General features: G+C 40.9%; 1 protein-coding gene across 4 annotated transcripts in view; it reads right to left on the reverse strand.

Moving 5' to 3' along the window:
- LOC127651149 (complement C3-like) overlaps nt 1-25,108 on the reverse strand; it is a 45,814-nt gene that overhangs the window by 13,405 nt on the left and 7,301 nt on the right. The window contains exons 3-19 of one of the 4 annotated variants that reach the window (XM_052136851.1): nt 21,700-21,760; nt 20,533-20,606; nt 15,508-15,596; nt 12,153-12,235; nt 11,940-12,027; nt 10,635-10,737; nt 10,234-10,354; nt 9,983-10,098; nt 9,761-9,907; nt 8,699-8,896; nt 6,306-6,494; nt 2,890-3,042; nt 2,654-2,783; nt 2,348-2,392; nt 1,261-1,342; nt 1,011-1,102; nt 760-899 (exon numbers count right to left, since the gene is read on the reverse strand). In XM_052136851.1, coding sequence (XP_051992811.1) covers nt 760-899; nt 1,011-1,102; nt 1,261-1,342; nt 2,348-2,392; nt 2,654-2,783; nt 2,890-3,042; nt 6,306-6,494; nt 8,699-8,896; nt 9,761-9,907; nt 9,983-10,098; nt 10,234-10,354; nt 10,635-10,737; nt 11,940-12,027; nt 12,153-12,235; nt 15,508-15,596; nt 20,533-20,606; nt 21,700-21,760 — 1,911 coding nt within the window. The remainder of the gene's footprint in view (nt 1-759; nt 900-1,010; nt 1,103-1,260; nt 1,343-2,347; nt 2,393-2,653; nt 2,784-2,889; nt 3,043-6,305; nt 6,495-8,698; nt 8,897-9,760; nt 9,908-9,982; nt 10,099-10,233; nt 10,355-10,634; nt 10,738-11,939; nt 12,028-12,152; nt 12,236-15,507; nt 15,597-20,532; nt 20,607-21,699; nt 21,761-25,108) is intronic. The other 3 variants (XM_052136850.1, XM_052136852.1, XM_052136853.1) reach the window with 3 other exon arrangements.

Here is a 25,108-nt window from a genome sequence, read left to right on the forward strand (position 1 = left end):
TCGAGGGAAAGATGAATGCAGCAATGTACAGAGACATCCTTGATGAAAACCTGCTCCAGAGCGCTCTGGACCTCAGACTGGGGCGAAGGTTCATCTTCCAACAGAACAACGACCCTAAGCACACAGCCAAGATAACAAAGGAGTTGCTACAGGACAACTCTGTGAATGTCCTTGAGTGGCCCAGCCAGAGCACAGACTTGAACCCGATTGAACATCTCTGGAGAGATCTGAAAATGGCAGTGCACAGACGCTCCCCATCCAACCTGATGGAGCTTGAGAGGTCCTGCAAAGAAGAATGGGAGAGACTGCCCAAAAATAGGTGTGCCAAGCTTGTAGCATCATACACACAAAGGCTTGAGGCTGTTATTTTTAATAAATTTGCGAATATTTCAAACAAACTTCTTTGACATTGTCATTATGGGGTATTGTTTGTAGAATTTTGAGGAAAATAATGAATTTAATTCATTTTGGAATAAGGCTGTGACATGTGGAAAAAAAGTGAAGTGCTTTGAATACTTTCCGGATGCACTGTATATGTTCATCTCAGAGCTGTTTGGCTTAGTTCAAGGCTTGGAAGACTTAATTTCATTATTTATTATAATTTTTATTTACTTTTTTAATTGCCAAAACAATTTCAAAATAATTTTTGACAGTATCTGGCAGCTCACAAATAAAATCTTAAAATACAAACCTCAAGCATGAATGATTATTAAATTATCAATTTATACACCAAATCTGGTATTCTCAAGACAGATTTACCTTCAATCGCTTTGAGGATTTATTGTGCAGAATGGCCCTGATTTCCACTTGTTCTTTGTGCACAGCTGAATAAGGCATCTTCAGATCAATGAAAAAGTTCTTATGGGTGATCATCTCCTCAATTTCTGCCACACAGATACCTTTGGACAAGAGGACAGTTACAGAGAATGAAGTCTCAGAATGATTTAAGTTCCCGGAGGATGAGGACAAATGTCCGAAGGTTCGGCATAAATACAAGGTTTCATCTTTACCATTTATTTGTGACAAGCTGATGGCTAAGATTTGCCAGGTAGTGATCGATTCTTTCAGGAAGATTTTGTTTCTTATGAATGATGTTGTTGCACTTGAATATAGAGAAATGACATGAAAAAGTTAGAGCAACACTTTCTATTAATTATAAGCTGGTTTCACACCAAATCCTCAGCATTACTATTCTTTGAGGAGTCCAATTTTGACTACTGTACATAACCAATAATATCTGATTGTTAAAACAGTACTCACCAGTTGTTATCTTTGCAAGTGGGTAGATGTACATGGTCCCGAAACCAATGCTCTGGAAACTGTTTCCTTGAATCGATCTCATCTAAATGGGTATGATCATCAACATAATTATCTTTAAAAGATTAAAAAAATGTATACATATTTTACATATTCTTTATTATTATTATTTTTAAAAATACCCATTTAATAAGCAAGTTTCTCTGAAGTTGACAAAATTACTGTATCAAATAACAAGGGCTCAAAAATATAAAGTAATGCAATTAACATTATTGTGACAGTAAATTGATCAGCCTGTTTTGGGTATTTAAATAATATCTATAAAATAGTGCAATGTAAATATATATATTCAGCACAGCATCACACCCTGGGGGTGTGGTTAAGTGTGGGGAAACCGAAGCACTGTTACTTTACTGTTATCATGCTTTTGGGAAATGGTCCAGAGATAATGCAGTGATGATTTGTAAGGCTTAAAAAACTTTTAGGAAAAAAATAATTTTGCATGGATGTGTTGATGTTATGTCCTGATTTGTAAAATGTATTTATTTAATCAGGCTCTAAATACAAAAAACACAGTGTGGCAGGGCGGAGGGCGGGGCCGGGTCGTGATCCTATGCACCCGGTCCCGTATTAGGCTAATCAAGCCTCCGAGGTATAAAGGTCGACTGCAGTGTGTCGTGCGGGAGAGAGAGATCGTTTACGGACATGTCCGTCATGTGTGTGTTTGTGTCTTATTTTAAGTTTATCATTAAACTATTATTTGTATTGAAAAGCCGGTTCTCGCCTCGCTGTCGGCGGCCATAGTCCTCGTTCAGGCGGCTGGGCTCCTCGTCCCCCGGCAGATGGCCACGGCTGCTCCGTTTGGGTGGATGGTAGTGGCGAGAACTCTACTACGGCGTATCCCTCCTCCTTCCCGGGTTTCGGCACCAGTGTAAAGGGATCAATGGAAAGGAGGAGGCGAGAACCGGCTTTTCAATACAAATCTCCGCCCTGCCACACACAGGCAGTACTGAAAATAAATTTATTTGCTAACTTTTAGTCTTTGAGGTTTGAATCCTAATAAATCTGTGATTAAAGTCCTATTTCTTACCAACTGACCGCCGTCTATTCTTTGAAAGGGTGCGGCACTCATCCACTAGAAGACAATTAATTAGAATTAATGAGCATATGACACACAATAATCCCAAAAAGTCTCAATTTTACAATTAGAGTCAAAATGAGAAATTATTTGAAATGCATGTATATAAGTTTGTGGACAGAGCCACTCATGAGCCACTCACAACTAAATAAGCTAGTATCTTATTCGCTAACAGTGTGTGTTGTGTATATATATATATATTGAGAGAGAGAGAGAGAGAGAGAGAGAGAGAGACATCAGAATATACCATATATTTACCTGTTCTGATGTTGGTGCCTCCTGCACTGTTGGACTCAAACATCAGACCTGCATCATAGAAAACCCCCATACTGTCCTTTCCACTACCTGCTGTACAGCCAATGTCACGTTTCTCTATGATGTCCCAGATCTACAAGAGACATCAAGAAAGAAACATTGAGACCAGTGAAGTATGTTTTATACAAGAGTCATGAGCTGTTTGTACCACTGTATGTAGTCTGATGAAGATTCATCACCTTAGTCTGAGTGAGTCTGTTCTTGTTAAGGACCTGCACAGCCTTGTCAACCACCACCAGTCCAACTTTAGCTCCAGGGTCTCCAGTTATTTGCAAGCTGAACTCATCTCCTGGGTGATAGTATTTTGCCTTGTCCTTCACTTCAACTTTAAGCTGTTTTTAAAAAGAGAGAAAAAGAGACATGAGAAACATTTCTCAACCGAAGACAAGGGGGTCCTGCTGACTCTCAGACAACATCCAACATGTTTGATATTATCATAAGTAGTCGTTGGGCTGACATGGCTTGGGCAGTGTCTAATGAGCTTCTTCTCATACAGTGAGGAAAATAAGTATTTGAACACCCTGCTATTTTGCAAGTTCTCCCACTTGGAAATCATGGAGGGGTCTGAAATTGTCATCGTAGGTGCATGTCCACTGTGAGAGACATAATCTAAAAAAAAAATCCAGAAATCACAATGTATGATTTTTTAACTATTTATTTGCATGATACAGCTGCAAATAAGTATTTGAACACCTGTCTATCAGCTAGAATTCTGACCCTCAAAGACCTGTTAGTCTGCCTTTAAAATGTCCACCTCCACTCCATTTATTATCCTAAATTAGATACACCTGTTTGAGGTCGATTAGCTGCATAAAGACACCTGTCCACCCCATACAATCAGTAAGAATCCAACTACTAACATGGCCAAGACCAAAGAGCTGTCCAAAGACACTAGAGACAAAATTGTACACCTCCACAAGGCTGGAAAGGGCTACGGGAAATTGCCAAGCAGCTTGGTGAAAAAGGTCCACTGTTGGAGCAATCATTAGAAAATGGAAGAAGCTAAACATGACTGTCAATCTCCCTCGGACTGGGGCCCCATGCAAGATCTCACCTCGTGGGGTCTCAATGATCCTAAGAAAGGTGAGAAATCAGCCCAGAACTACACGGGAGGAGCTGGTCAATGACCTGAAAAGAGCTGGGACCACCGTTTCCAAGGTTACTGTTGGTAATACACTAAGACGTCATGGTTTGAAATCATGCATGGCACGGAAGGTTCCCCTGCGTAAACCAGCACATGTCAAGGCCCGTCTTAAGTTTGCCAATGACCATTTGGATGATCCAGAGGAGTCATGGGAGAAAGTCATGTGGTCAGATGAGACCAAAATAGAACTTTTGGTCATAATTCCACTAACCGTGTTTGGAGGAAGAAGAATGATGAGTACCATCCCAAGAACACCATCCCTACTGTGAAGCATGGGGGTGGTAGCATCATGCTTTAGGGGTGTTTCTCTGCACATGGGACAGGGCTGACTGCACTGTATTAAGGAGAGGATGACCGGGGCCATGTATTGCGAGATTTTGGGGAACAACCTCCTTCCCTCAGTTAGAGCATTGAAGATGGGTCGAGGCTTGGTCTTCCAACATGACAATGACCCGAAGCACACAGCCAGGATAACCAAGGAGTGGCTCTGTAAGAAGCATATCAAGGTTCTGGCGTGGCCTAGCCAGTCTCCAGACCTAAACCCAATAGAGAATCTTTGGAGGGAGCTCAAACTCCGTGTTTCTCAGCAACAGCCCAGAAACCTGACTGATCTAGAGAAGATCTGTGTGGAGGAGTGGGCCAAAATCCCTCCTGCAGTGTGTGCAAACCTGGTGAAAAACTACAGGAAACGTTTGACCTCTGTAATTGCAAACAAAGGCTACTGTACCAAATATTAACATTGATTTTCTCAGGTGTTCAAATACTTATTTGCAGCTGTATCATACAAATAAATAGTTAAAAAATCATACATTGTGATTTCTGGATTTTTTTTTTTTAGATTATGTCTCTCACAGTGGACATGCACCTACGATGACAATTTCAGACCCCTCCATGATTTCTAAGTGGGAGAACTTGCAAAATAGCAGGGTGTTCAAATACTTATTTTCTTCACTGTAAATGACAATTCAATTATTCTCTCCAAATGCCACATAAGGATACCAATTGCTATCCATGGTGCTTGCGTGAACTGAGGTTTTTTTTCAGGGATTCGGCTAAACTTTAATGACCAATAAAATATTTACAGCTCAAGCCTCTTCCTCAAGCCCCTCCTTTATGGACAGCATGTCAAATATGTGTACCCTTTATCACTCAAAGATTATATGGGCAGGTGAACTCATGAAATTATTTTGAAGAAATATATATATATATATCAGTGATTCAAAAACTTGAGCATTAGTCAAGTCAAGTGTTAAGTGGTTTTTATTGTCGTTCAACCATATACAGTTAGTACAGTACACAGCGAAACGAGACAACGTTCCTCCAGGACCATGGTGCTACATAAAACAACATAGGACAAACCCAGAATGTGTGTGGGGAGTTTTCATCCAAAACTCTGGTTGCTTTGCGGATGCAGCGTTTTGTGTAAATGTTTTTGATGGAGGAAAGAGAGACCCCGATGATATATGGTAATACAAGATTAATGTAAAAATTACTACACTCATATTAATGCTTAACATTTTATTGCGTATTATGAATTAGTTTATTAGTTAGAATAATAATCAAATGTTAACAATTTTCATAGTAGCATAATAAAACGAACAATAATGACACCTATTAATTTAAATGCACATTTAACATGAAGTTACTATACCATTGAACCCATTGATTTACTACAGTAATACTGTAGTAGTATCCATGGTTAACTGTGTGGTACCAATGTTTGAACTAAATACCATGGTTAAACTATAGTGAAATGGTTAAGTTTTGTAAGGGTAAACAAAACAGAATTATAATAATTTTCTGTTTAGGCAAAAAAAAAAATGATAAAAATAATAATAATGACTTGAATAATGACTAAAAATATTATTTTAAATTACAAATTTTATCCAAAGTAATCCAATAAAAATATTGGACTTGAAAATATTGGTATCGGATCGAAAAGAAAATAAGTGGTATCGCCCATCCCTACTGAGTGGGTTTTTCTTCTGTTGCATGACAATACATACAGCTCACAAGTAGCAGGGCGCCCTCCAGCGGCAGATGACTGTATAGACAGCCTCATCAACGTCTGCTGACATGTTTACTGAACGCATTTGTTCTACAATTTATTGAGAGATAAACTTAATCTATACAATTATTTACGACAATTAATTGATTATCTATTATTAATTAACATCCCTATTCTCAAGTCTATGTACAGTAATCTCCCTCAGACAAAGATTTATAAGAAAAGCATTTAGCAACACCCCTGTTCATTTCTTTGTCAATTTATGTCAGTATTCCGTGAAATATGTAGATAAATTTAATTTAATTTCTATAATGAAAGTGACACATCAATACCCATTTGAATTAAAAATCTGTCTGCACTGCAAGTGTGTAATGTCTGGGCTCGAGCCCCTGCTGCCCCAACATCTGTCACCCATTGATAATTTTTTTAGATAGTTTACCCACCGTTCCCATGCACGTGTCTTTCACATCAACCCAGACTGAGTCAGACACCACCTCAGACGAGCCCACATGATAATAAGCCACAAAGCGGAAGGAGGGCACCATGTCTTTGGTCACAGTGAGAGACAGTTCTGCTGGAGATTGTCCTGTGTTTGACCTGTTTACTTGCACAATTTGCCCTTTACTTAAGATCTGAAAATAGATAGAATTAAACATTTGTCATTCATACAGTCTCCAACACAAACTGTTTACCAGTTTTATTCCAGTAATAATTGAATGAGACAGTGAATTCCTATTATGAGGCCATGATGGATTGTTAAAGGGAACATTTGTCCAAGACACCACAATTACACCTCTACCCTTTTTTCAACAAACATCCTGGATTTTTTAATGAGCACAGAGAGAGTCACAACATCGATTTAAAGTCTTATCCAAAAGACTGCCGCACACTATACGCATATTACGCAGTCTAGGTAGGGCACTAACTCTCTTGGGGGCACCATCTTATCCTACGAGGACACCAAAAACTCCACCGGCTGTTTGTACATTATATGCTATTCAAGGACCCAATAGCAGTCGGAGAACACGACGAACGCCTCGCCACAAATACCCACCACCCGGTCTGAGTATCGCTGTCTATCCACCATGTTACAAAGTGAAGGATGGAAACAGCTCATGTTGTCTTAATTCGCTGTTTAGAAAAAAAAAAGTCACTTATGATCAGGGGAGCAGGGATTGGCTGGTTAGCAGGTCCCCATTAAGCCCTGCTGGTAGATGCAGGAACTTCACCCTCCAGTGCTCAAGAGCTTGAAACCTCTTTGACAGCCATTCAAAAACTAGCATTGCATAGCAGTAAAAAAAATTGCGGTGACCAATTTTGTTTTCTGGCAGGATCCTAACAGCATCAAACTGACTTTTTGTTCTTGTCTCATACTATTGATGTCATAGCTCATGCAAGCAACAACAGTCATGTGAGGTTGAAACAAACTTTATCTCACATATCCTTGTTTGAGAGGCAGCAAGAGATGACAATATGGCACTGTAACGTAGTTCAATGGAAAGGAAGAGGCGAGAACCGGCTAATATAAATAATAGTTTAATATAAAACTGAAACAAAAGACAAACACACATGACCGAACATGTCCATAAACGATCTCTCTCTCCCGCACAATCCTCCGCAGTTGGCCTTTATTCCTCTCGGAGGCTTGATTAGCCTGATAAGGGACCGGTGTGTAGAATCCCTCGTTCTCTCAGGCAGGGGAGCCCCGGCATGACGTACATTCCCTGGGGAGGGGAGTGACTTTCGCCCCATCTGCCGGCAGGTCATCCCCGTCCACCTGGATGAGGGAGGGGATAAGGGGAGGGAAACAGAAATAATAAAAGGGGGGTACTTCCTGTAACAGTGTAGTACCCCCTCCCCAAAAAAAACACTGTAAATGTCCCTGGCAGACGGAACGCCCTGCCGCGTTCTCGGGGAACAGAAGGGGTCTTCCCCGCCCCTGGCAGCAGTTCTCCAGCCCCTCCCCGCTCATGGTCGGCGGTCTCAGACCCCGCCGCATTTCAGCGGCTGGTAGGGGACTCCTCCGCCCCTGGCAGGGGCCCTGACCGCTCCAGGTGGTTGGTTAGGAGCCCCTTCTCCCCTCGTGGTCGGCGGCCGTCCTCCGCTTCCAGGCGGCTGGGCTCCTCGTCCCCCGGCAGATGGCCGCGGCTGCTCCGTTGGGGTGGACATTAGTGGCGAGAACTCTACTACGGCGTATCCCTCCTCCTTCCCGGATTTCGGCACCAGTGCAACGTAGTTCTATGGAAAGGAGGAGGCGAGAACCAGCTTGATAATATAAATAATAGTTTAATATAAAACTGAAACAAAAGACAAACACACACACCGACTGAACATGTCCGATCTCTCCCGCACAATCCTCCGCAGTCAGCCTTTATCCCTCTCGGAGGCTTGATTAGCCTGATAAGGGACCGGGTGTGTAGAATCATGGCCCCGCCCTTCGCCCTGCCACAGACACCTATTTCCAACTCTTCATGTGCATATTTTATTCAAGGTTAGCAAGGCATGGCGGCAAAGTGTGAGCACGAGGCGATCGTCTGTGTTATGCGACTGCTATCAGGTCCGTCAATAATGTATAACATACAAGTAAGGACAGCCAGTAGAGTTTCTTGTCCTGCTGATGGTGTTCCTAGATCATCTCTGAGCACAGGTATTTCAAATAATAGTCCCCTGCTGCATCTGGGATTTAATTCATTTAAGACTCTTGTTGCCCCTATGTATATGCTGATCTTCAGAGGGAAAGCAAGGGAGAGCTGCATGCTGATGGTGCAACTATCTTTACTCAACCATGAATAACAAGTTGCTCCCGTACATGGAACATGATATTACTGTCACTCACCAAGTAAGTGAAATCTTGAGCTCCTTGATTTTTTGAAGTATACAAAATGACATTAATTATATCACCAATCTTAGGCTCTGCAGCATCAATGTGAATGTGAAGGTAGTTGTTGGAGCCGTCTTTGGGCTTGTAGGCTTGAGCGGTCATCCTCTTCACTGACTGCTGTTCAGAGCTTAATTGTGGATCATTGGTCTTTACCTGAAAATATGTACATTGTGTATAGTTAGTTACAATAAACAACACTGATTAAGACAGTACAAAAGCACCCATATTCAAAGAACTAGTCAGATATCTGATTTTTCCAAATAGGTATGACTGCTCTAACGATGTTGCTGCTGGCAATGGCGAAGACGATGACGAAGGAGTGAAAAACCCAAGTGCAGTTTTATTTTACAAATGTGAAATCCAGTAACCCTAAATGAAACATAACATGACACTTGGCTTGACCTGGCTAGACTTCAAATGATACAACAAAGTTGCATTCACAATACCTACCAACAGAAAATGGCAAACATGAGGGCTTAATTACAAGGACATGGTAGAACACATGACAAAGATGACCAATGGCAAGACTAAACTATAAACACGATAAAAGACTAAATGACTATAACCAATGGAAAGACAAGACTAATAACAAATGAATCAACCAATGAACCAATGAAAACAAGCCACGTGACCAGGGATAAATACATGACAAGATCACATGAGGGAACAGGAAATCACATGACACGACACCACATGAACTGAACAGGAACCAAATTAACAACAAAACACATTCCAGAGATCTCCAAACGGGAACAGAATCTCCAAAAGAGGGCGGAGTAACTATAAATCAGAGTGGGGAATTCCAAAAAGGGGGCGCCACCTCCACCCACAGATAGGTTTAGGGTCTTCCTATATCTTTCCTGGTCATTTGGAGCTCCCATCCCTTTTTTGTAGCTTGCCCTGCAGCTATAACCTTCTCGATTTTTCAATCAAGCTCAGATCTGATTTGAAGAATTTCCGACAAGTTCACCAGTAAAACTGACTGAGCGTCAGTGCAGTTGAGATGGCAGATCTTACAGTGATCTCCAGTGTAGAAGATCCTTCCTGAGAATTGATGGTAACCTTCACAATGCCATTGGCTTTGGTCCGACCGTTGACCCCTCCAGGGTTGACCTCCACTTCCACATTTTCAGCAGGTGTCTGGTCGGGATTTGTCAAATAAACCTTTTTGCGAAACAAAAAAAATTAAACAACAGCATCATAAAACTTAGTTCAGTGGATTAAGTCTATGTTTTATACCGAGACGTCTAAGGGCAGTCCAGGTTTGAAGAATTGTGCCATTCTTTTGAAGTCAATTGTATATGGTGATGTCACAATCGGAATGCTTTGCCTGAGTGCTTTTACAATTTCACTGCCTGAAAACACACAAACATGGACTTGCATAGGATTTACACTCATTAACAGGAAATGTTCTGAATTGCATTCACAAAAGACATTCTATACAATCACACAACAGAGCATTGTCATTTACACTGTCGGTTGGGTCTCACCACTTTCTGTTAAAACACTGACTGAAACATAGATTGAGTGTCCAACCAGCTGTTCAATGTTTGGAAAGGTCTGAAGTATCATATCGCTGGTCAGCTCTGCATTGCCTTTTCCTTTTTTTATCTGTTCATATAAGACAGAGAACGGCCTCAGTATACCAGAAGTGAATGTTCCAGAGCAGCAAATTTGTTCCAGAGCAGCTTTACAGATAATAAATGGTGCCAAACAAAACCCCAGTGAGCAAACCAAAGTTGAATAGCCCATGACAAGGAAACACTTCCTTAGATTATTATTATCGTTGAATAATAATGATAATGCTGGTGATGATGTCAACTCGCTCTTTTTTTGCAATTGTATAGTATGTAAATGTAAAGCTGGTCATGCAAATCCTTATGGAGCTCACCTCAACCCTTTGCAGAGAGGAATTAATACTGGTCATAATAGTTTCTTTCTTCACGCCAAACACAACTATTGCATGTCCAGAAACCTTCGTTCCAGACAGGTATCTAAAAAACAAATAACATTTCTAAATGACTGTTGATTAGCCACATATTATATAAGAGTAAAATGAATTAATAATGGCAAATTACAATTCAATCTTTATCATGTTGTTACCACAAAAGTTTAAAGGGGTCATGACATGGGTTTTTTTATTGTATTATTATGTTCCCTTAGGTGCAATTATAGTATTAATATATTTTTTTTTAAGAAACACTTTTAAAATCTAGTGATTTATGACCTTTTCACACCCTGTTTCTCATCCTCTGATTCAAACAGTCTGTTTTGGGGGCGTTTTCCATTTAAGACTTCAGTGTTAACGCCCACTGTTATGATTGGCTAACGCCAGTGCCTATGTATCAATTATTGACGCCCCCAGCCAGAACAATATGCAAGTAAACTAAGTAAAAACACTGTGATTATTCATAATGAATGAAATTGCGCTTTAAAAAGTAGTTTAAAGTTTAAAATAGATTACTTACAGTTTGCGTCGTCGTTGTTCCCAGAATAGTCGGCACGGACTTATCTTTGAGCAACAGTTTTCTGGCAAAGCCAGCATCATATTGAGATTTGTTCTCAAAACAGTCATCCTTAAAATGTACAGAACAAACGCTTAAGTTAACACTGCCGTGACTGGGACGTCCGCAAAAAATAAACTGCATCCATTTTTCCCTGACGCCTGGATCTTTCGGCAGCTTATTCAGAGGTTTTGTTTGACCACAGCCAGGAACAGCACATCTGTGTGGCATCGTAATTTTCCTGTGCACAAGTAGTCTCTGTCAGAGCTCGCTGTCCATCGACTGAACACTTGTGAGGCGACGGCGATACTGAAATGAGCGTAGTTGTCTTGCGCTTAAAGCGTAGTTATCTTGTGCTGGAGGCGGTCATATGCAAACGCTGGTACGTCACTTCTAACCGTCACGTCACTTCTAACCATGAATCCAGAACGAGCTGTATTTTGAGCTTGATTAAATAAATGATTCGTTTAGAATGGGGAGGACGTCTTAAAATATTAAACTTGCAGGACGTTTTAATGATACAAAGACCTCTTATATACCAAAAGATCAAGGCAAATTTGGTTTCTCATGTCATGACCCCTTTAATCTTTAATACGCAGGAGGTTGGAGCTTTAGAGAGTTTTGTAGTTTATAAACAAATATATTTTAAAAGTCATTTTAAATACAATGTAATATAATATATTTTCTCTTACTCTGCGCTTATGTCAACTTCCAGAACGTCATCATGCACATGGAAATATGTCTTACTTAGCATTAATGTGACTTCAAACGTTGGAAGCACTTTAAACCAAATCAAACAAAAGACACACATAACAGATATTTAGGGACAACAGTTTTTTTTATTATTATTATTTTTGAAATCATTCATTCTTACACAACATACTTTATGTTGAAACACATCTTACCGTATTCTTTGACCTCAAAGTCTGCAGTAAATATCCTCTGTGGAGTATTTATGTATCGTGTGACCACCTTCCAGATCCCAGGGCTTGAAATGTAAAGATTTCAAACCATTCAAAACCATATTAACATATAATAACAACATTTAAGCATAACATTAAAACCGCTTATAACAGACAAATTTAAATGTATAAAATAGATACTATCTGGAAGTTTTTTTAGTGTTGTGCACAGATAATTAGAGCTTTTGTGATGTACTCAAGAAAAAGTACAATTACTACAAAACATAATTACTCAAGTAAAAGTAAAATTACTAACATAAATAATTACTTGAGTGAGAGTAAAAAGTATCCAATTAAAAGCATACTAGAGTAGTGAGTAACTCGTTACTTTCACAAATTACATAATAGACGTTTACTCCCCTACATTCCATTACATAATACACATTTAACATGTATTACAGAATTATTATTATTATTATTAATGGAAATTATGTCACCATTCACCATCAAGTTGTTCCAAACCCGTACGACTTTCTTTCTTCCATGCAACACAGCAAGGAGATAATAGACAGAATGTTTGCCAGAGTCACTATTTACTTTCAGTGAATGTTTTATATATATATATTGAAAGTGAATGGTGACTAAGACCATCAGTCCCTAACATTCTGTCTAACATATTTTGTGTTCCACATAATATAGAGCGTCACACTGATTTGGAACAACATGAGGGTAGGGAAATTATGACAGAATATTAAATTATGACTGAGCTTTCACTTTAAAGAGATAGTTTAGCCAAAAATCTCAAAAAATCCCGAAAAAGTGGATGACTTCCTTTCTTCTGCAGAACACAAATTGAGATTTTTAAAAGAATATTTTATCTCTGTTAGCCAAAATTTTGATGCTCCAAAAAGCGTATATAGGCAGCATAAATGTAATCCATTAGACTCCAGTGGTTAAATGCATGTCTTCAGAAGTGATAGGATAGGTGTGGATGAGAAATAGATCAATATTGAAGTAATTTTTTGCTAGACAGTTTTCTCCCTGCCCAGCAGAGAAGAATGTGAATCACCAAAAAACACAAGAAGAATGTGAAAATGATCTGTTTCTCTGTTTCTCATCCACTGCTATCACATGACGATACTGATTTTGTCACGGTATTTAATCCTATGTCTCTTCCTTGTCTCGTGCCTTGTTCTTAGTGTGTGTTGTGTGGGTGCGTGAATGTGTGGGCGTGTTGTTTGTACCATGATTAGCGCTCTGCCGCAATCACTCCTCTCACCAGCTGTTACTCATTCCCATTCCCTTTAAATTCTCACCACTCTCTCATCTCCTTGTCAGATCGTTGTTTGTGATGTCCGGTGTTGTTCGCTCTTCAGAGTTCCAGTCCAGTTCTCTCGTTGTCCCTGTTTCGTGTCCTGTTTGCTGTTACCCGGATTCGCCGTGTCTGTTCAACACTTCTCTTCACTCTTCTCACCACGATCATCTGACCATTGGAGACTCTGCGCCACTAGACCATCACCCCGGACTTTTCCCCTATCTTCTCAATTTGACTGTCAATAAACTAATTGTCAACTTGCAACTTGCTTCCTAGCTTCATTACGTCACAGATTTAACCACTGGAGTCTTATGGAATACTTCTATGATGGCTTATGTGATTTTGTTTAGCTTTAAAATGTGGCACCCAATCACTTGCATTGTATGGACCTACAGAGCTTAAATATCCTTCTATTAAATCTTCATTTGAGTTCAGCAGATGAAAGAAAGACACATCTGGGGGTGGCATGGGAGTGAGTAAATAATGAGAATTGTAATTTTTGGGTGAACCATCAGTTCACTATATTTTGTGCTCTTGTCATATCTGGATGAATTTGCCAATAAGAAGAGAGGTTTGGAAACATTGCTAGTAATTATTACAGTGTAAATGTCCCACAAGGACATTATATATAATGCTGAAATATAAACCAAAGCAAGATCATGCTTTATTAATGCCTTCTTTCGCTATTTCATAACTTTTAAAGTCCTGTCTTATTTCAGTGTATTTACAGTTTTCAGTGTCGTAAGTATTTAGATAATTAGTTCTTTACAGCAGTACCGCCACTCTCTAAATGTATATATGCAGCCTAGAGAATAGGGCACCAACCCCGGTCGTAAAACACTCGCCGTTTCTAAAACCGCCCCTGTACACTATAAAGTGCACTATTATAGTCTTCCATTTTGTAGGAGTGTCTGAATTCTGTGTGAGCCACTCGTTCCCTGCTTTTGTTCACTCATTATTATTGACAATGCACTCTAATTTGGAGTGTACATTTCATGTTCACGCTCCAGTTGTCGATCACATCGAATGGCAGTGATTTACAATTAACTTGTATGTTTATATGGATTTATACAGTTAATCCACCTGAAGTAGCTGTGAAGGTTTCCAGTACCCCCGCGAGGGCATGGGGTAAATGCGTAAATAAGCTCTTGACATGCGAGACGCAGGAGAAAGCGTGCTGATATATTGCTGCGCTGATTTTAAAATGTACACTTAAAAACGTCTCGGTTACGTACGTAACCTCGGTTCCCTGAGATGAAGGGAACAAGACAATGTGTAAGTTTCATGCCTTCATACACAACCTATTTGAAACCTCTCTACAATAACAGCAATATTCTAATAATGTGTTTGAGCCCCGCCTGTTTTACAGACAACATTTCCTCAGAATTTCTGACTGAGAAAAAGGAGCGCATCACTCGTGCCTCAAGAACTCTGAGTGATCCTTGTGTTGGCCAGGAAGAGAGCACTCATAACGAATATATGAACTATTGTCATATAGAATGAATTAACTCCTTATGAACCCAGTCGGGAAGGGAATTTATTTATAATGAAAGTGCTTGTGATTTTTTGTAAATTATAAAGGCCGTTCTTAAAGGGAAGGGCATAAGTGTATATATATATATACACTATTCTTTTTTTCACTGTGTGGAGCGAAGTAAGTGTTTCACTTTGAAGAGTTTGATGCTGCAGCAGTGACTGAGTGACAGTCTGAGTAAAAGTCCCATTCAATAATCTCTCAATAAATTACGCGTTAATTCAAATGAAACCCATTAATGTAACGACAGGAATGCCACCCATTGTAAAGAAGTAAATGTAAAAAAATCATTAGAAATGTACTTGAGTGAGAGTACAAAAATATAGTAAAAAGTACCCACTTTTAAACCTACTCTAAATTTATAATTATAAAAGTAAATGTAATGGAGTAAATGTAGCACATTACTACCCACCTCTGCTAGACACCATACACAACTGAAAAAAAAAATCCAGTCATTTCACTTTGGTTGAAAAGGTGCAGTCTTTATGCTGCATCACAGATGAACAAACCTTGCAATTTCAGGTATGGGGTATTTTAGGGATATCATCCCTTGTGCTGGATGTATCTTCTTCATCTCAACTATGTTGCCTTCTGGATCCTTAAGAATCATGTAATGCAATGTAAAAATAAGAAATCAGCTTTTGTTTCATTGAGATTGAGAAGTGAATTCACTAAACAGTTGCTCCATTTTTGTGTGTGGTATTTCTGCGCAAAAAAACCTGCGTCTTTTTCACTAACCACATGAAATCTAGTTTAAGTAGCGTAATTGGCTCTGAAATTGCACTGCATTGAGTATTTACTGAATTTTGAAGTTGTCGTTTTGAAGACATGAAGTTGAGTCAAAATCGTATAATTAAGAGGAAAAAAACACAGATAGGTCACACAGCTGTATAAGTCACCCTGTCAAAGGTTGAAATGGCAGGCATAAAGATCACATGCATCAAAGTACCTAATATTAAGAGCAGACAATGCAGGTAGTCAACACGGCATTAGAAGAATAGCAAAGCAAAGCTAGGACATGTTGTGTCATCAAAGGATGTTAAACTCGGACTGGACAATTGTAATTTATCATTAAGAAATCAACTTCAGGCAAATAAGATGGGCATCTTGTCATGCGTCATCTGATAATAGCAATAACAGAAAAGTAAAACGTTCTCTGTGTACACTTGCTGTCCATTTTTACAGCTTTTGCTCCATGTGGAAAACAAAGGCAGGGTTACGGGTACGGGAGCAGTTGGGAAAAAAGAGGGCGAGAGTGGGTGAACATGGTGTGAAATTCAGTGGGGTTGGCGGAGAGCGTTCCTGTCTCCCTCAGTAGTGGCGATAGAGCCGATCACCGTGGGGCCTGGTGCGACCGCACCGGTAGCACCGCCCTAAGGATGGCCCTGGCTGAATACAATAAACAGCTTTTAGTTTGTGAGTAAAACAAGACTGTTGAATTCTTTTCATTCGTTAAATTTAGCAACTTTTTGTCCATAGATATTTCTGATATTTGCAACCTACTTTTCTCTGTGCTAATTATCCAATTCACTGTATAGTAAACAATGGACAACAAGAAGGCAAAGGTATTCCAAAGCTTTTTTCATCCACTACAGAGGAGGAAAATTCATGTTGAGGTGATCAGGCTTCTGATGCGTGTAATCCTTTCATAAATAAATGCCTTTTATCATCAGATAAGGCTGAAAGACAACACTTCAAAGTTCTGGGTCTCCTGTCCAGAGAGAAACTAGCAGAGTACGTCACTTTAAAGTTATGAGTCTCCGGCTGGTGAGCAAGGGGACGCTCACAGAACAATGGCCAAATCATCCTGAAAGACACTATCAGAATATGAAACATCCAGCATTCTTAGTCTCTGCTTCACAAGGAGAGAGAAAGACACTAACAGGTCATCCAACATTCTGAGTCTCCCATCCAGAGAGACAACAACAGATCGACCAAGTACCAAGTCTCACGCCAAGACACAACGGCAACAGTAAGTTTGAAATCCCCATACCAGGATATAACTACAGAATACCAGTGAAATGTTTTTTCAAGCAAACTTCCAGATTTCAAGAACCCTCTAAGGGTTTCCAGAAGATCAACATTCTTGTCCTCTTTCAACAGCTCTTCATGTCCACCCCACCTTCCAGCCACCTTCATCGGAGGCACTTTGGAGGAGGTGCAAGAGCCAACCTGTGAGATGCAAGAGCTTGCCTATGAGGAGGTTAGCAGAGATTTATGCCAACCCAATGTCTTAGCGCTTGGTGAGTATCATAACCTGCCAGCAGAGACTTCGGGATTAGGAAAGAGTGCCCCATCAGGTATAGTTATCCCACTTACTGAAAAGCCACCTCAGCCCAACATTTCTTTTCCCACCAGAAGATTCGGAACAGAATCTTTTGAAAGAAGTTTTCAGTCAAGCTGGTTTGCGTAATGGAGCTGGCTTTACTGTGACATTATAAAGGACTGCATGGTTTGTTTAATTTGTTGCAAAGCAAAAGAGTTAGTAAAGAGTTCATAAATGGCACAAAACAACCACAGAATTCACTCAACATGATATGTCAGACATTCATTTAGAATCATCGAGGATGCTAGCAACTGTCAATATCAAGCCCATCAGTGCTATGCTCTCTGTAAAATTTGAGAAAGACCAACAAAAGGCCAGGAAGGCTTTGGAGCTTATGTTTAGATCTACCAGATTTCTCGGCCGGCACGGACGGCCACTCAGAGGGTATGATCACAAAGATGGAGTATTCTGGCATCTTATGATGGAACAGATGCACGATTTGCCTGATGTTCGAAAATGGATGCAACGAAGGAACAATTGGATGTGAGATGTAATTCAAGGCCCGTATTCACAAATAAAATCTTAAGCCTAAAAGTAGCTCCAATGCAAAAATTAACTCCTAATTTTAGGACTAGAAATTCATGATAATTCAACATTTTAATGCTAAAAGTAGCCCCTAAACCTACAAAAGCTTAGAAGTCATCCTGAGGATTCCTAAATCCCTAAGAGTGACTCACAAATGATCTGAAGCATGCCTGCTGTCATCAATCCAAAACAATGTTTTATAATATTATTATGACATAAACCTTTGAAAAAGGTATCGCATGAATCGCAATTGAGTCAATATAATACATAAAATAACATTATAATATTGACATTGACCTATAAAAAATGTATCGTCTAAATTGCAAGGGTGCTTTCATTATTGCAACGTTAGTTAGAGATGCAGTTAACTCCGAATATGATACTATGAATCATAACAACCCATTTACACCGTAGATAACGGTTTTGACAACTCTGCGCTCTCTGGCCACAGGCAAATGTGACTTTGTAGTGCGGCTGAATTGGGAATTTATCTGTAAGCAGAATCATCTATAAAACTATATATGCCCTCTCCAGACCACACATTGTCTGACAATTCGGTGTATGTTTTCCTGCGGATGCACTATGCACTATATGTTATGGGGCAGCTGTGGCTCAGGTGGTAGAGTCCACTAATCGCAGGATTGGTGGTTCGAATCCCGGCCCACATGACTCCACATGCCAAAGTGTCCTTGGGCAAGACACTGAACCTCAAGCTGCTTCCAATGGCAGGCTAGCACCTTGGTGTATGAATGTGTGTATGAATAGGTGAATGAGTCACAGTGTAAAGAGCTTTAAATACCGTTAAGTTTAAAAAGGCGATTAGTGGCCGACCCGCTCTACCACCTGAGCCACAACCGCCACACATTCCTGTGTTTTTACAACACTCCTAATTCCACAGCTGACACACTTTTTGCAAGCATCAAAGATGTTTCTTTGCATCTTAATGTGCCAATGTAGCGCGTTCAAAGTTTTAGTTTTGACTGTGCAAGCACTATGTCTTGGCATCTGCAGTATCAGGCGTCCAGGCCAAATTGAGACAGCAGTGCCCCAGTGCTCTCTATGTTGCACACATGCATTGGATTTGATCCTGCAGGAATTGGCCAGGGATGTTCACCTCATTGCTGATACGCTCAACTTTTTACAAGCCGTGTCAGTTACCATCAGTGAATCGTCAACGCACAGCATACTTTTTAGTCACTTTTCCGATGGGATGAAGTTGTCAGTAACTTGCTGTCTCTATGCCCAACCCAAATCCAATTTATCCACTTGCATCTTTCCATCCTATGCACTTTTATTACCTATCCATTTGTATGATCCTTTAGCATATTAGTACCATTTTGTAGATGTTGTTAGTTATTCTTGTTTATCTTTGGAATACAGATACTGATGGGCTCTAAATGTTAGGATGAATCTAACAAATCCTTCAGATTTCTAAGTTGAACCACTCCATCTGTCATGATCCCCTGTTTTTTCACCATTCGTAGTCGGTCGTTAAATGTAGATGGCATGTCTGTTCCTGTATGTGTTTTGACCCTGTGCCTCACCCGTGTTAATGTTTGCTCTTGTTAAAAATTCAGTTTCCCATCGTGGATGTTTGATTTGTTCCCGTGTCTACCTGTTATTTGTATTTATTTATAGTTTCATTAAAACCACTAGCCGCACCTTCTTCATTCACGACACCATCCAATTGATGTTTGTAATTTATTGAATGGTCCATTCGGATCATTCTTGCACTGTTAAGGTGAAAATCCTTAACTGGTGCTCTGAGGGAAGAGAGGAAGGACCATTTGACATACACACCTCAAGTTATGTGTGATCAAAAATCACCAAATAGTTGGTGTCTTGTGTGAAGCCCAGTTAATTTTAATTGGTGCCAAATGTTTTTATTACGATTGTGATGAAACATCATTTTGTGGGTATGTGAGATGTTTTGTTTGACATTGGTCTAGAGTTTGTTTGTATAATAATGTTATGATGGAAAGACAGGTTGTAATAATTACTTTGTAAAGACAAAAACTCCCAAAAAACACTACTACCATCTCTATGAATGATGCATTAATCTGTTTGTGTGTAAGCATATGTGTTTTGGTGCACAGTGTGTTTAATTGTTACGTTATGTATATAAGGCGCTCGGACTTTAAGTCGAAGGACCTTTCGGATGATGAAAAGGAAAAACGTGACTTACTACTTAAAATACGATAAATGTCATTGCCATGCCTCTCTGCTCAAATAGGCCTCCTTTCTGTTTAATGTAGGCTCATTATAGATTGCGCTTCATTCACAAAAATTGCAATTAACATCATGCTATTACCGCCAGATGATCATGAGTGTTATTAAATTACATACATCCAGATGTGCGGTGTAGTCAAGCTACACTTATGGTAGTGTGTGTCAGATAACGGTGATGTACTGCATCCACTGCTAAAGGACTCAGAATCAGCACACAAGAACGGAATTGCATGTGCAAACTGCGTTCACCACAGATTTTGTGGGCACGTTTGTGCTGTTGCCTGATCTGTGTAATTCTTTTAGTGAATTAAGCAAATAACCAGTGTATTTAATGGGCGCAATTCATCCTTAGTGAACTCCCCCTGTTTCTCCTTAGGCACTAAAATAATGGTCGTCATTAATAAAGTATGTGTGTGTGTGTGTGTTTGTGTATATGTGAGATAACATTGTGTACCGTGATTTCCACTAAGATATAAGGCAGACTGTGTGGTTGCTGGTTTGGAGTCAGAGAGAAAATCCGGTAAAGAACTGCAAAAGGGAAGAAAAAAAGAAATATGGGTTGAACATAGTTTTTTGTTGTTTGTTTTTTTTGGAATGCTGATGTTATCAAATACAGTACTGTAAAACAACAATACTGTATACAATTTCAAAGAACAAAAATATCTATCTATCTACATATATACAGTATATATATGTAAAGTGGAGCAGGGCGGGGCCGGGCTGGAATGACACACGCCCGGTCCCCAATCAGCCTGATGGGGTGCGCAATGGATAAATGCGGCCGGTGACGACAATTCGAGAGAGAGAGAGAGAGAGAGAGTGAGAGCGAGAGAGAGAGAGAGAGAGAGAGAGAGAGAGAGAGAGAGAGAATTACTGGCAGCTTTTGTGTGTGTGCTTTTTATTTAATTAAATATTATTTATATTGTTAAGCCGGTTCTCGCCTCCTCCTTTCCCTTTATCCCCCTTACAATATATATATATATATATATTGTGTGTGTGACTACTGTACCTTTAAGACCATGTAAACACCCTGTTATTATAAACTAATCTCTTGCCATGTGAAATGTAGCAAAATCCAATATATCGGCTGCAGGACGCGCTCCCCTCCTTGTTCCGAGGCACGTGGTGTGGCGACTTAACTTGAGCGGCATTTGAGGGGTATAGTGCCTCGTCATCCAGGCCCCTCGGCAGCGACGCATGCTTCAATCCCCAGCATTGCATCTAACTCGCGTCAGTGTTCCAGGGTGTGGGTCCGGCGATGTATCTAATGGCTCCTACACACTACATGACTTTCAAAGACGTCGGATCATGGTACCGTTCATATTACACAACTGTCTGTCTTGTCATGGAAGTCATATTGTTTATACATTACATGAGGAATCAGCAACAGGAGTGACACATTACAAAACATTTCACTATTGACGAATCCCGACGACTCTGTCTGGACGAGAAATTACATTTCACAACAGAGAACACACGAGAAATGATACGAGATACGAAAACAAAAGCATGATCATATGTTAAGCATTTCACAATATGATGTGTATGTTTTTATTCATGTATTTTATTGGTTACAATATGAAAAAGAGCCTCCTACTGAAAAATCAACCTGTTTTCTTACCTGACTGTCCAAGAGAAGTGCCAGTTTCTCTCCAACTCTTCTCTTTCTCCACCCGGTTGTGCTGCAGTTCAGAGGAAACATCAAATAGGCGCTGCTGCTGCTCACAATATCCCACTAATGTTTCCTCCATTTCCTCCAAATGAGTTTCTTGATACCGCAGCCGCTAGTTGATATTCTGTTGCCGATACATCAGGACTCCTCCCACTGAAACTTCCCGCCCGTTTCTTGCTCTCAAAACATATTTCACACTGCATGATTTGAAGTCGCAGACAGGTCCAGATATTTAACATTCTAAATATCTCGCTGACATCGGCGACGCATCGGCGATTCTCTCAAATCGCGTCTTTGAAAGTTCATACATTGCGATCGTCACGGGAGCGAGCTCCGATTTGTCCCCGATTTCAGGCTTTTGTCTGTGATCTCCACAAAACATCTAGGTTAAGGATGTAACCTCCGTTCCCTGATGGAGGGAACGAGACATTGTGTCAGAGAAGCGACACTAGGGGTCTCTCTTGAGCGCCGAATATGCCTCTGTGGTGTGATCGCAGACACACGAGACAACGCCTGTGGCCGTCTGAAGCGGAGAGCAATCTACCGCATCCAGGAACTACACAGGGGCGGAAAGGCATCTTTAGAAAGACGCGTCCTGAAAAGGACGTTCAACGCCGCTGTGTATTGCTCTTTTGTTGAAAATCTACTCTTTTAGAGAAAATCACTCTTTTAAATAACTCTTTGAGTTTTGGTTTCTGCACTGTCGAAGCGCCCAGGGGCAACTGCACTGCCGTGCAAGGAAGGAGAAAGCCGCTGTAATGTGCCGTCAATCCAACAGCATGCAGAGCGTCAGAGGAATAAACAGGAACAGGTGTGACTCGTAGCAAACAGCATGCACAACCTTCGGCTCCAAAGAAAATTTCTGAATGAACTCATAGTATTTCCTCGCCTTTATACCCGTATGTCCGGGAGCGGGGTATGCAAATACTGTCTGCCAACTTCTCATTGGCCTTTTTTCATAGATCAGAGGTATATTCGGCGCTCAAGAGAGACCCCTATTGTCGCTTCTCCGACACAACGTCGAGAGAGCGACAGACGGGGAACTGTCGGCAAGCGAAAATCGGGCTTAAAATCGTGTAGTGTAAAGTCGGCATAACTCGCACTGGACCCTCCCCACTCCTGGACTTGCGAAGACGGCAGCATGTAGAAACTGGTCTCCAGAGTAGAGGCGTGCACGGTGTTTAAAGGCAGCAGTGATGAGGCTCTTCATTGGGTTCAGGTGAGACATCACACACCGCCAAATGGACAAATGTCATGTGGGTGACAATCTATGGGAGGGGTGTGTTGTTCCATCACAGATTATGCTAAAAATGCAGTTTTACCATCTTATAGTGCTAATGCACATACGCATTCTTGAGTTGATTGACAAGCGATTTCTGTATCTGCAAGGTGGGATTTCCTTTCTGTGGTGTTCATAGTTAACCACAAGGTGGCAGTGTAATGCTTAAGTGTTGAAGTGCTACTGAGAAAGAATAAGAATCAGTTGATGGAGTGTAATAAGACTTGTTGGATAAGTGTTGTTGAATAAAAAGCCTCGAAGGAATTACCCTGGTTCTGTGCTTCATACTACAAAACACTACAAATTGGCGACGATGGTTTCTGTGCCTACGCCTGCATCTTTTCTGCCATGCAGTGGAGAGCCTGCGATTCCTTTTGCTACCTGGCGGAAAATGTTCGAAAATTACTTGCTTGCTATTAATGCTACAGGAGATGCATGGCCGGATGCTAAGAAACGTGCTATTCTACTACACAGCTTGGGTACTGAAGGCCAGAGGCTGTTTTACACGTTGCCTCATACTGGAACTACATTTGCAGAGGCTATGACAGCATTGGAGGATCATTTTGTTCCGAAGGTGAATGTTGTGGTCGCTCGACATCGCTTTCGCCAGCGTTCTCAACGTGCTGACGAGACCATTTCACAGTTCCTGTCTGCTTTGCGGGAATTATCTTCATCATGTGCTTATGGTGATCTGGAGAGTGAAATGTTGCGCGATCAGCTGGTCGAACGATCGTATGCCCCAGCAGTGCGAGACAGACTCCTGCTGGAACCAACACTGACCCTGGACACAGCTATTGTTATTGGCGTGTCAGGTGGAACAAGCGCCTCGAATTCTCACATGCTCACGGCGCAAAGTTCAGTTCAGGCCGTGGCTTCTAAACCCTTTCATCGGAAGAAACGTGCTGAACTTTCTAACAGAGCAAAACCTGTGGCTGGTACTACACGGCGGGTGAGTCGCGCGTGTTACCGTTGCGGAGCTACAAATCATCTGGCTAATGCTGCCGATTGCCCAGCCGCTCGAGCCAAATGCCGCACTTGTGGTAAGACCGGACATTTCTCTAAAGTTTGCCGTTCTTCTAAGGATGTTCGGGAAGTGGTCCCTGAAGTGGTCGTTCTGTTGACCGACACTATGAATACTTCTACAGACAAACATTTATGCAGTGTTCATGTTACGACGCCAAATGGTGCTTCCGTTCAGACTGAATTAGTCGTGGACACGGGCTCTTCGGTGTCAATCCTGCCTGCGGTTGTGTACAAACGACACTTTTCGGATTGTTCTCTTACTGCTCCTAACGTGAAACTGGTCACGTACTTGAAAGAAGACATTCCTGTGCTAGGATGCTTACATGCGGACGTCTCACTGAATAAAAAAGTAACCACTGCTTGTTTTTACGTTGTGAAAGGTGGCTCTGCTTTGATGGGCATGAACTTAATTCGGGCTTTGAACTGTTCATTTCATTTTGGTACTGTTACTGCGCCTGACGAACTACATGCAGTTGTTGGTGAAACTATTCCTGCTCCAGTTACTTCTGTGGGGAGCGTGAAAGGGTTTGTTCATAAGCCTACAGTTAAACCTGACGCTACTCCAGTTCGACAGAAGCTTCGTCGACTTCCATTCTCTGTGCGACAAGCTGTTTCTGCAGAACTGGACTCGTTATTGCAAAATGGCATAATTGAGAAAATCGATTCTTCCCCGTGGATTTCACCTATTGTTGTCACCACGAAGAAAGGGGGTAAAATACGTCTCTGTGTTGATCTGCGTGAGCCAAACAAGGCCCTGATTGTTGACAGCCATCCTCTGCCGCATATAGATGAACTGTTGAGTGAACTAAGCGGCTCATCAGTGTTCACTACAATTGATTTAGCGGCTGCTTACCATCAGCTTACCTTACATGAGGACTGCCGGGACATCACAGCTTTTATTACGCATGATGGTCTCTTCAGGTACTGCCGGGTTCCGTACGGCCTTGCTTCCGCGCCATCGGCGTTTCAAAAGATGATGGAAACTGTCCTGAAAGGCATTCATGGAGTAAGGAACTACCTGGATGATATCATAGTGTATGGTGCCACCCAGGAAAG

The sequence above is a fragment of the Xyrauchen texanus genome, chromosome 11, assembly GCF_025860055.1.
Source record: "Xyrauchen texanus isolate HMW12.3.18 chromosome 11, RBS_HiC_50CHRs, whole genome shotgun sequence".
NCBI lineage: Eukaryota > Metazoa > Chordata > Actinopteri > Cypriniformes > Catostomidae > Xyrauchen > Xyrauchen texanus.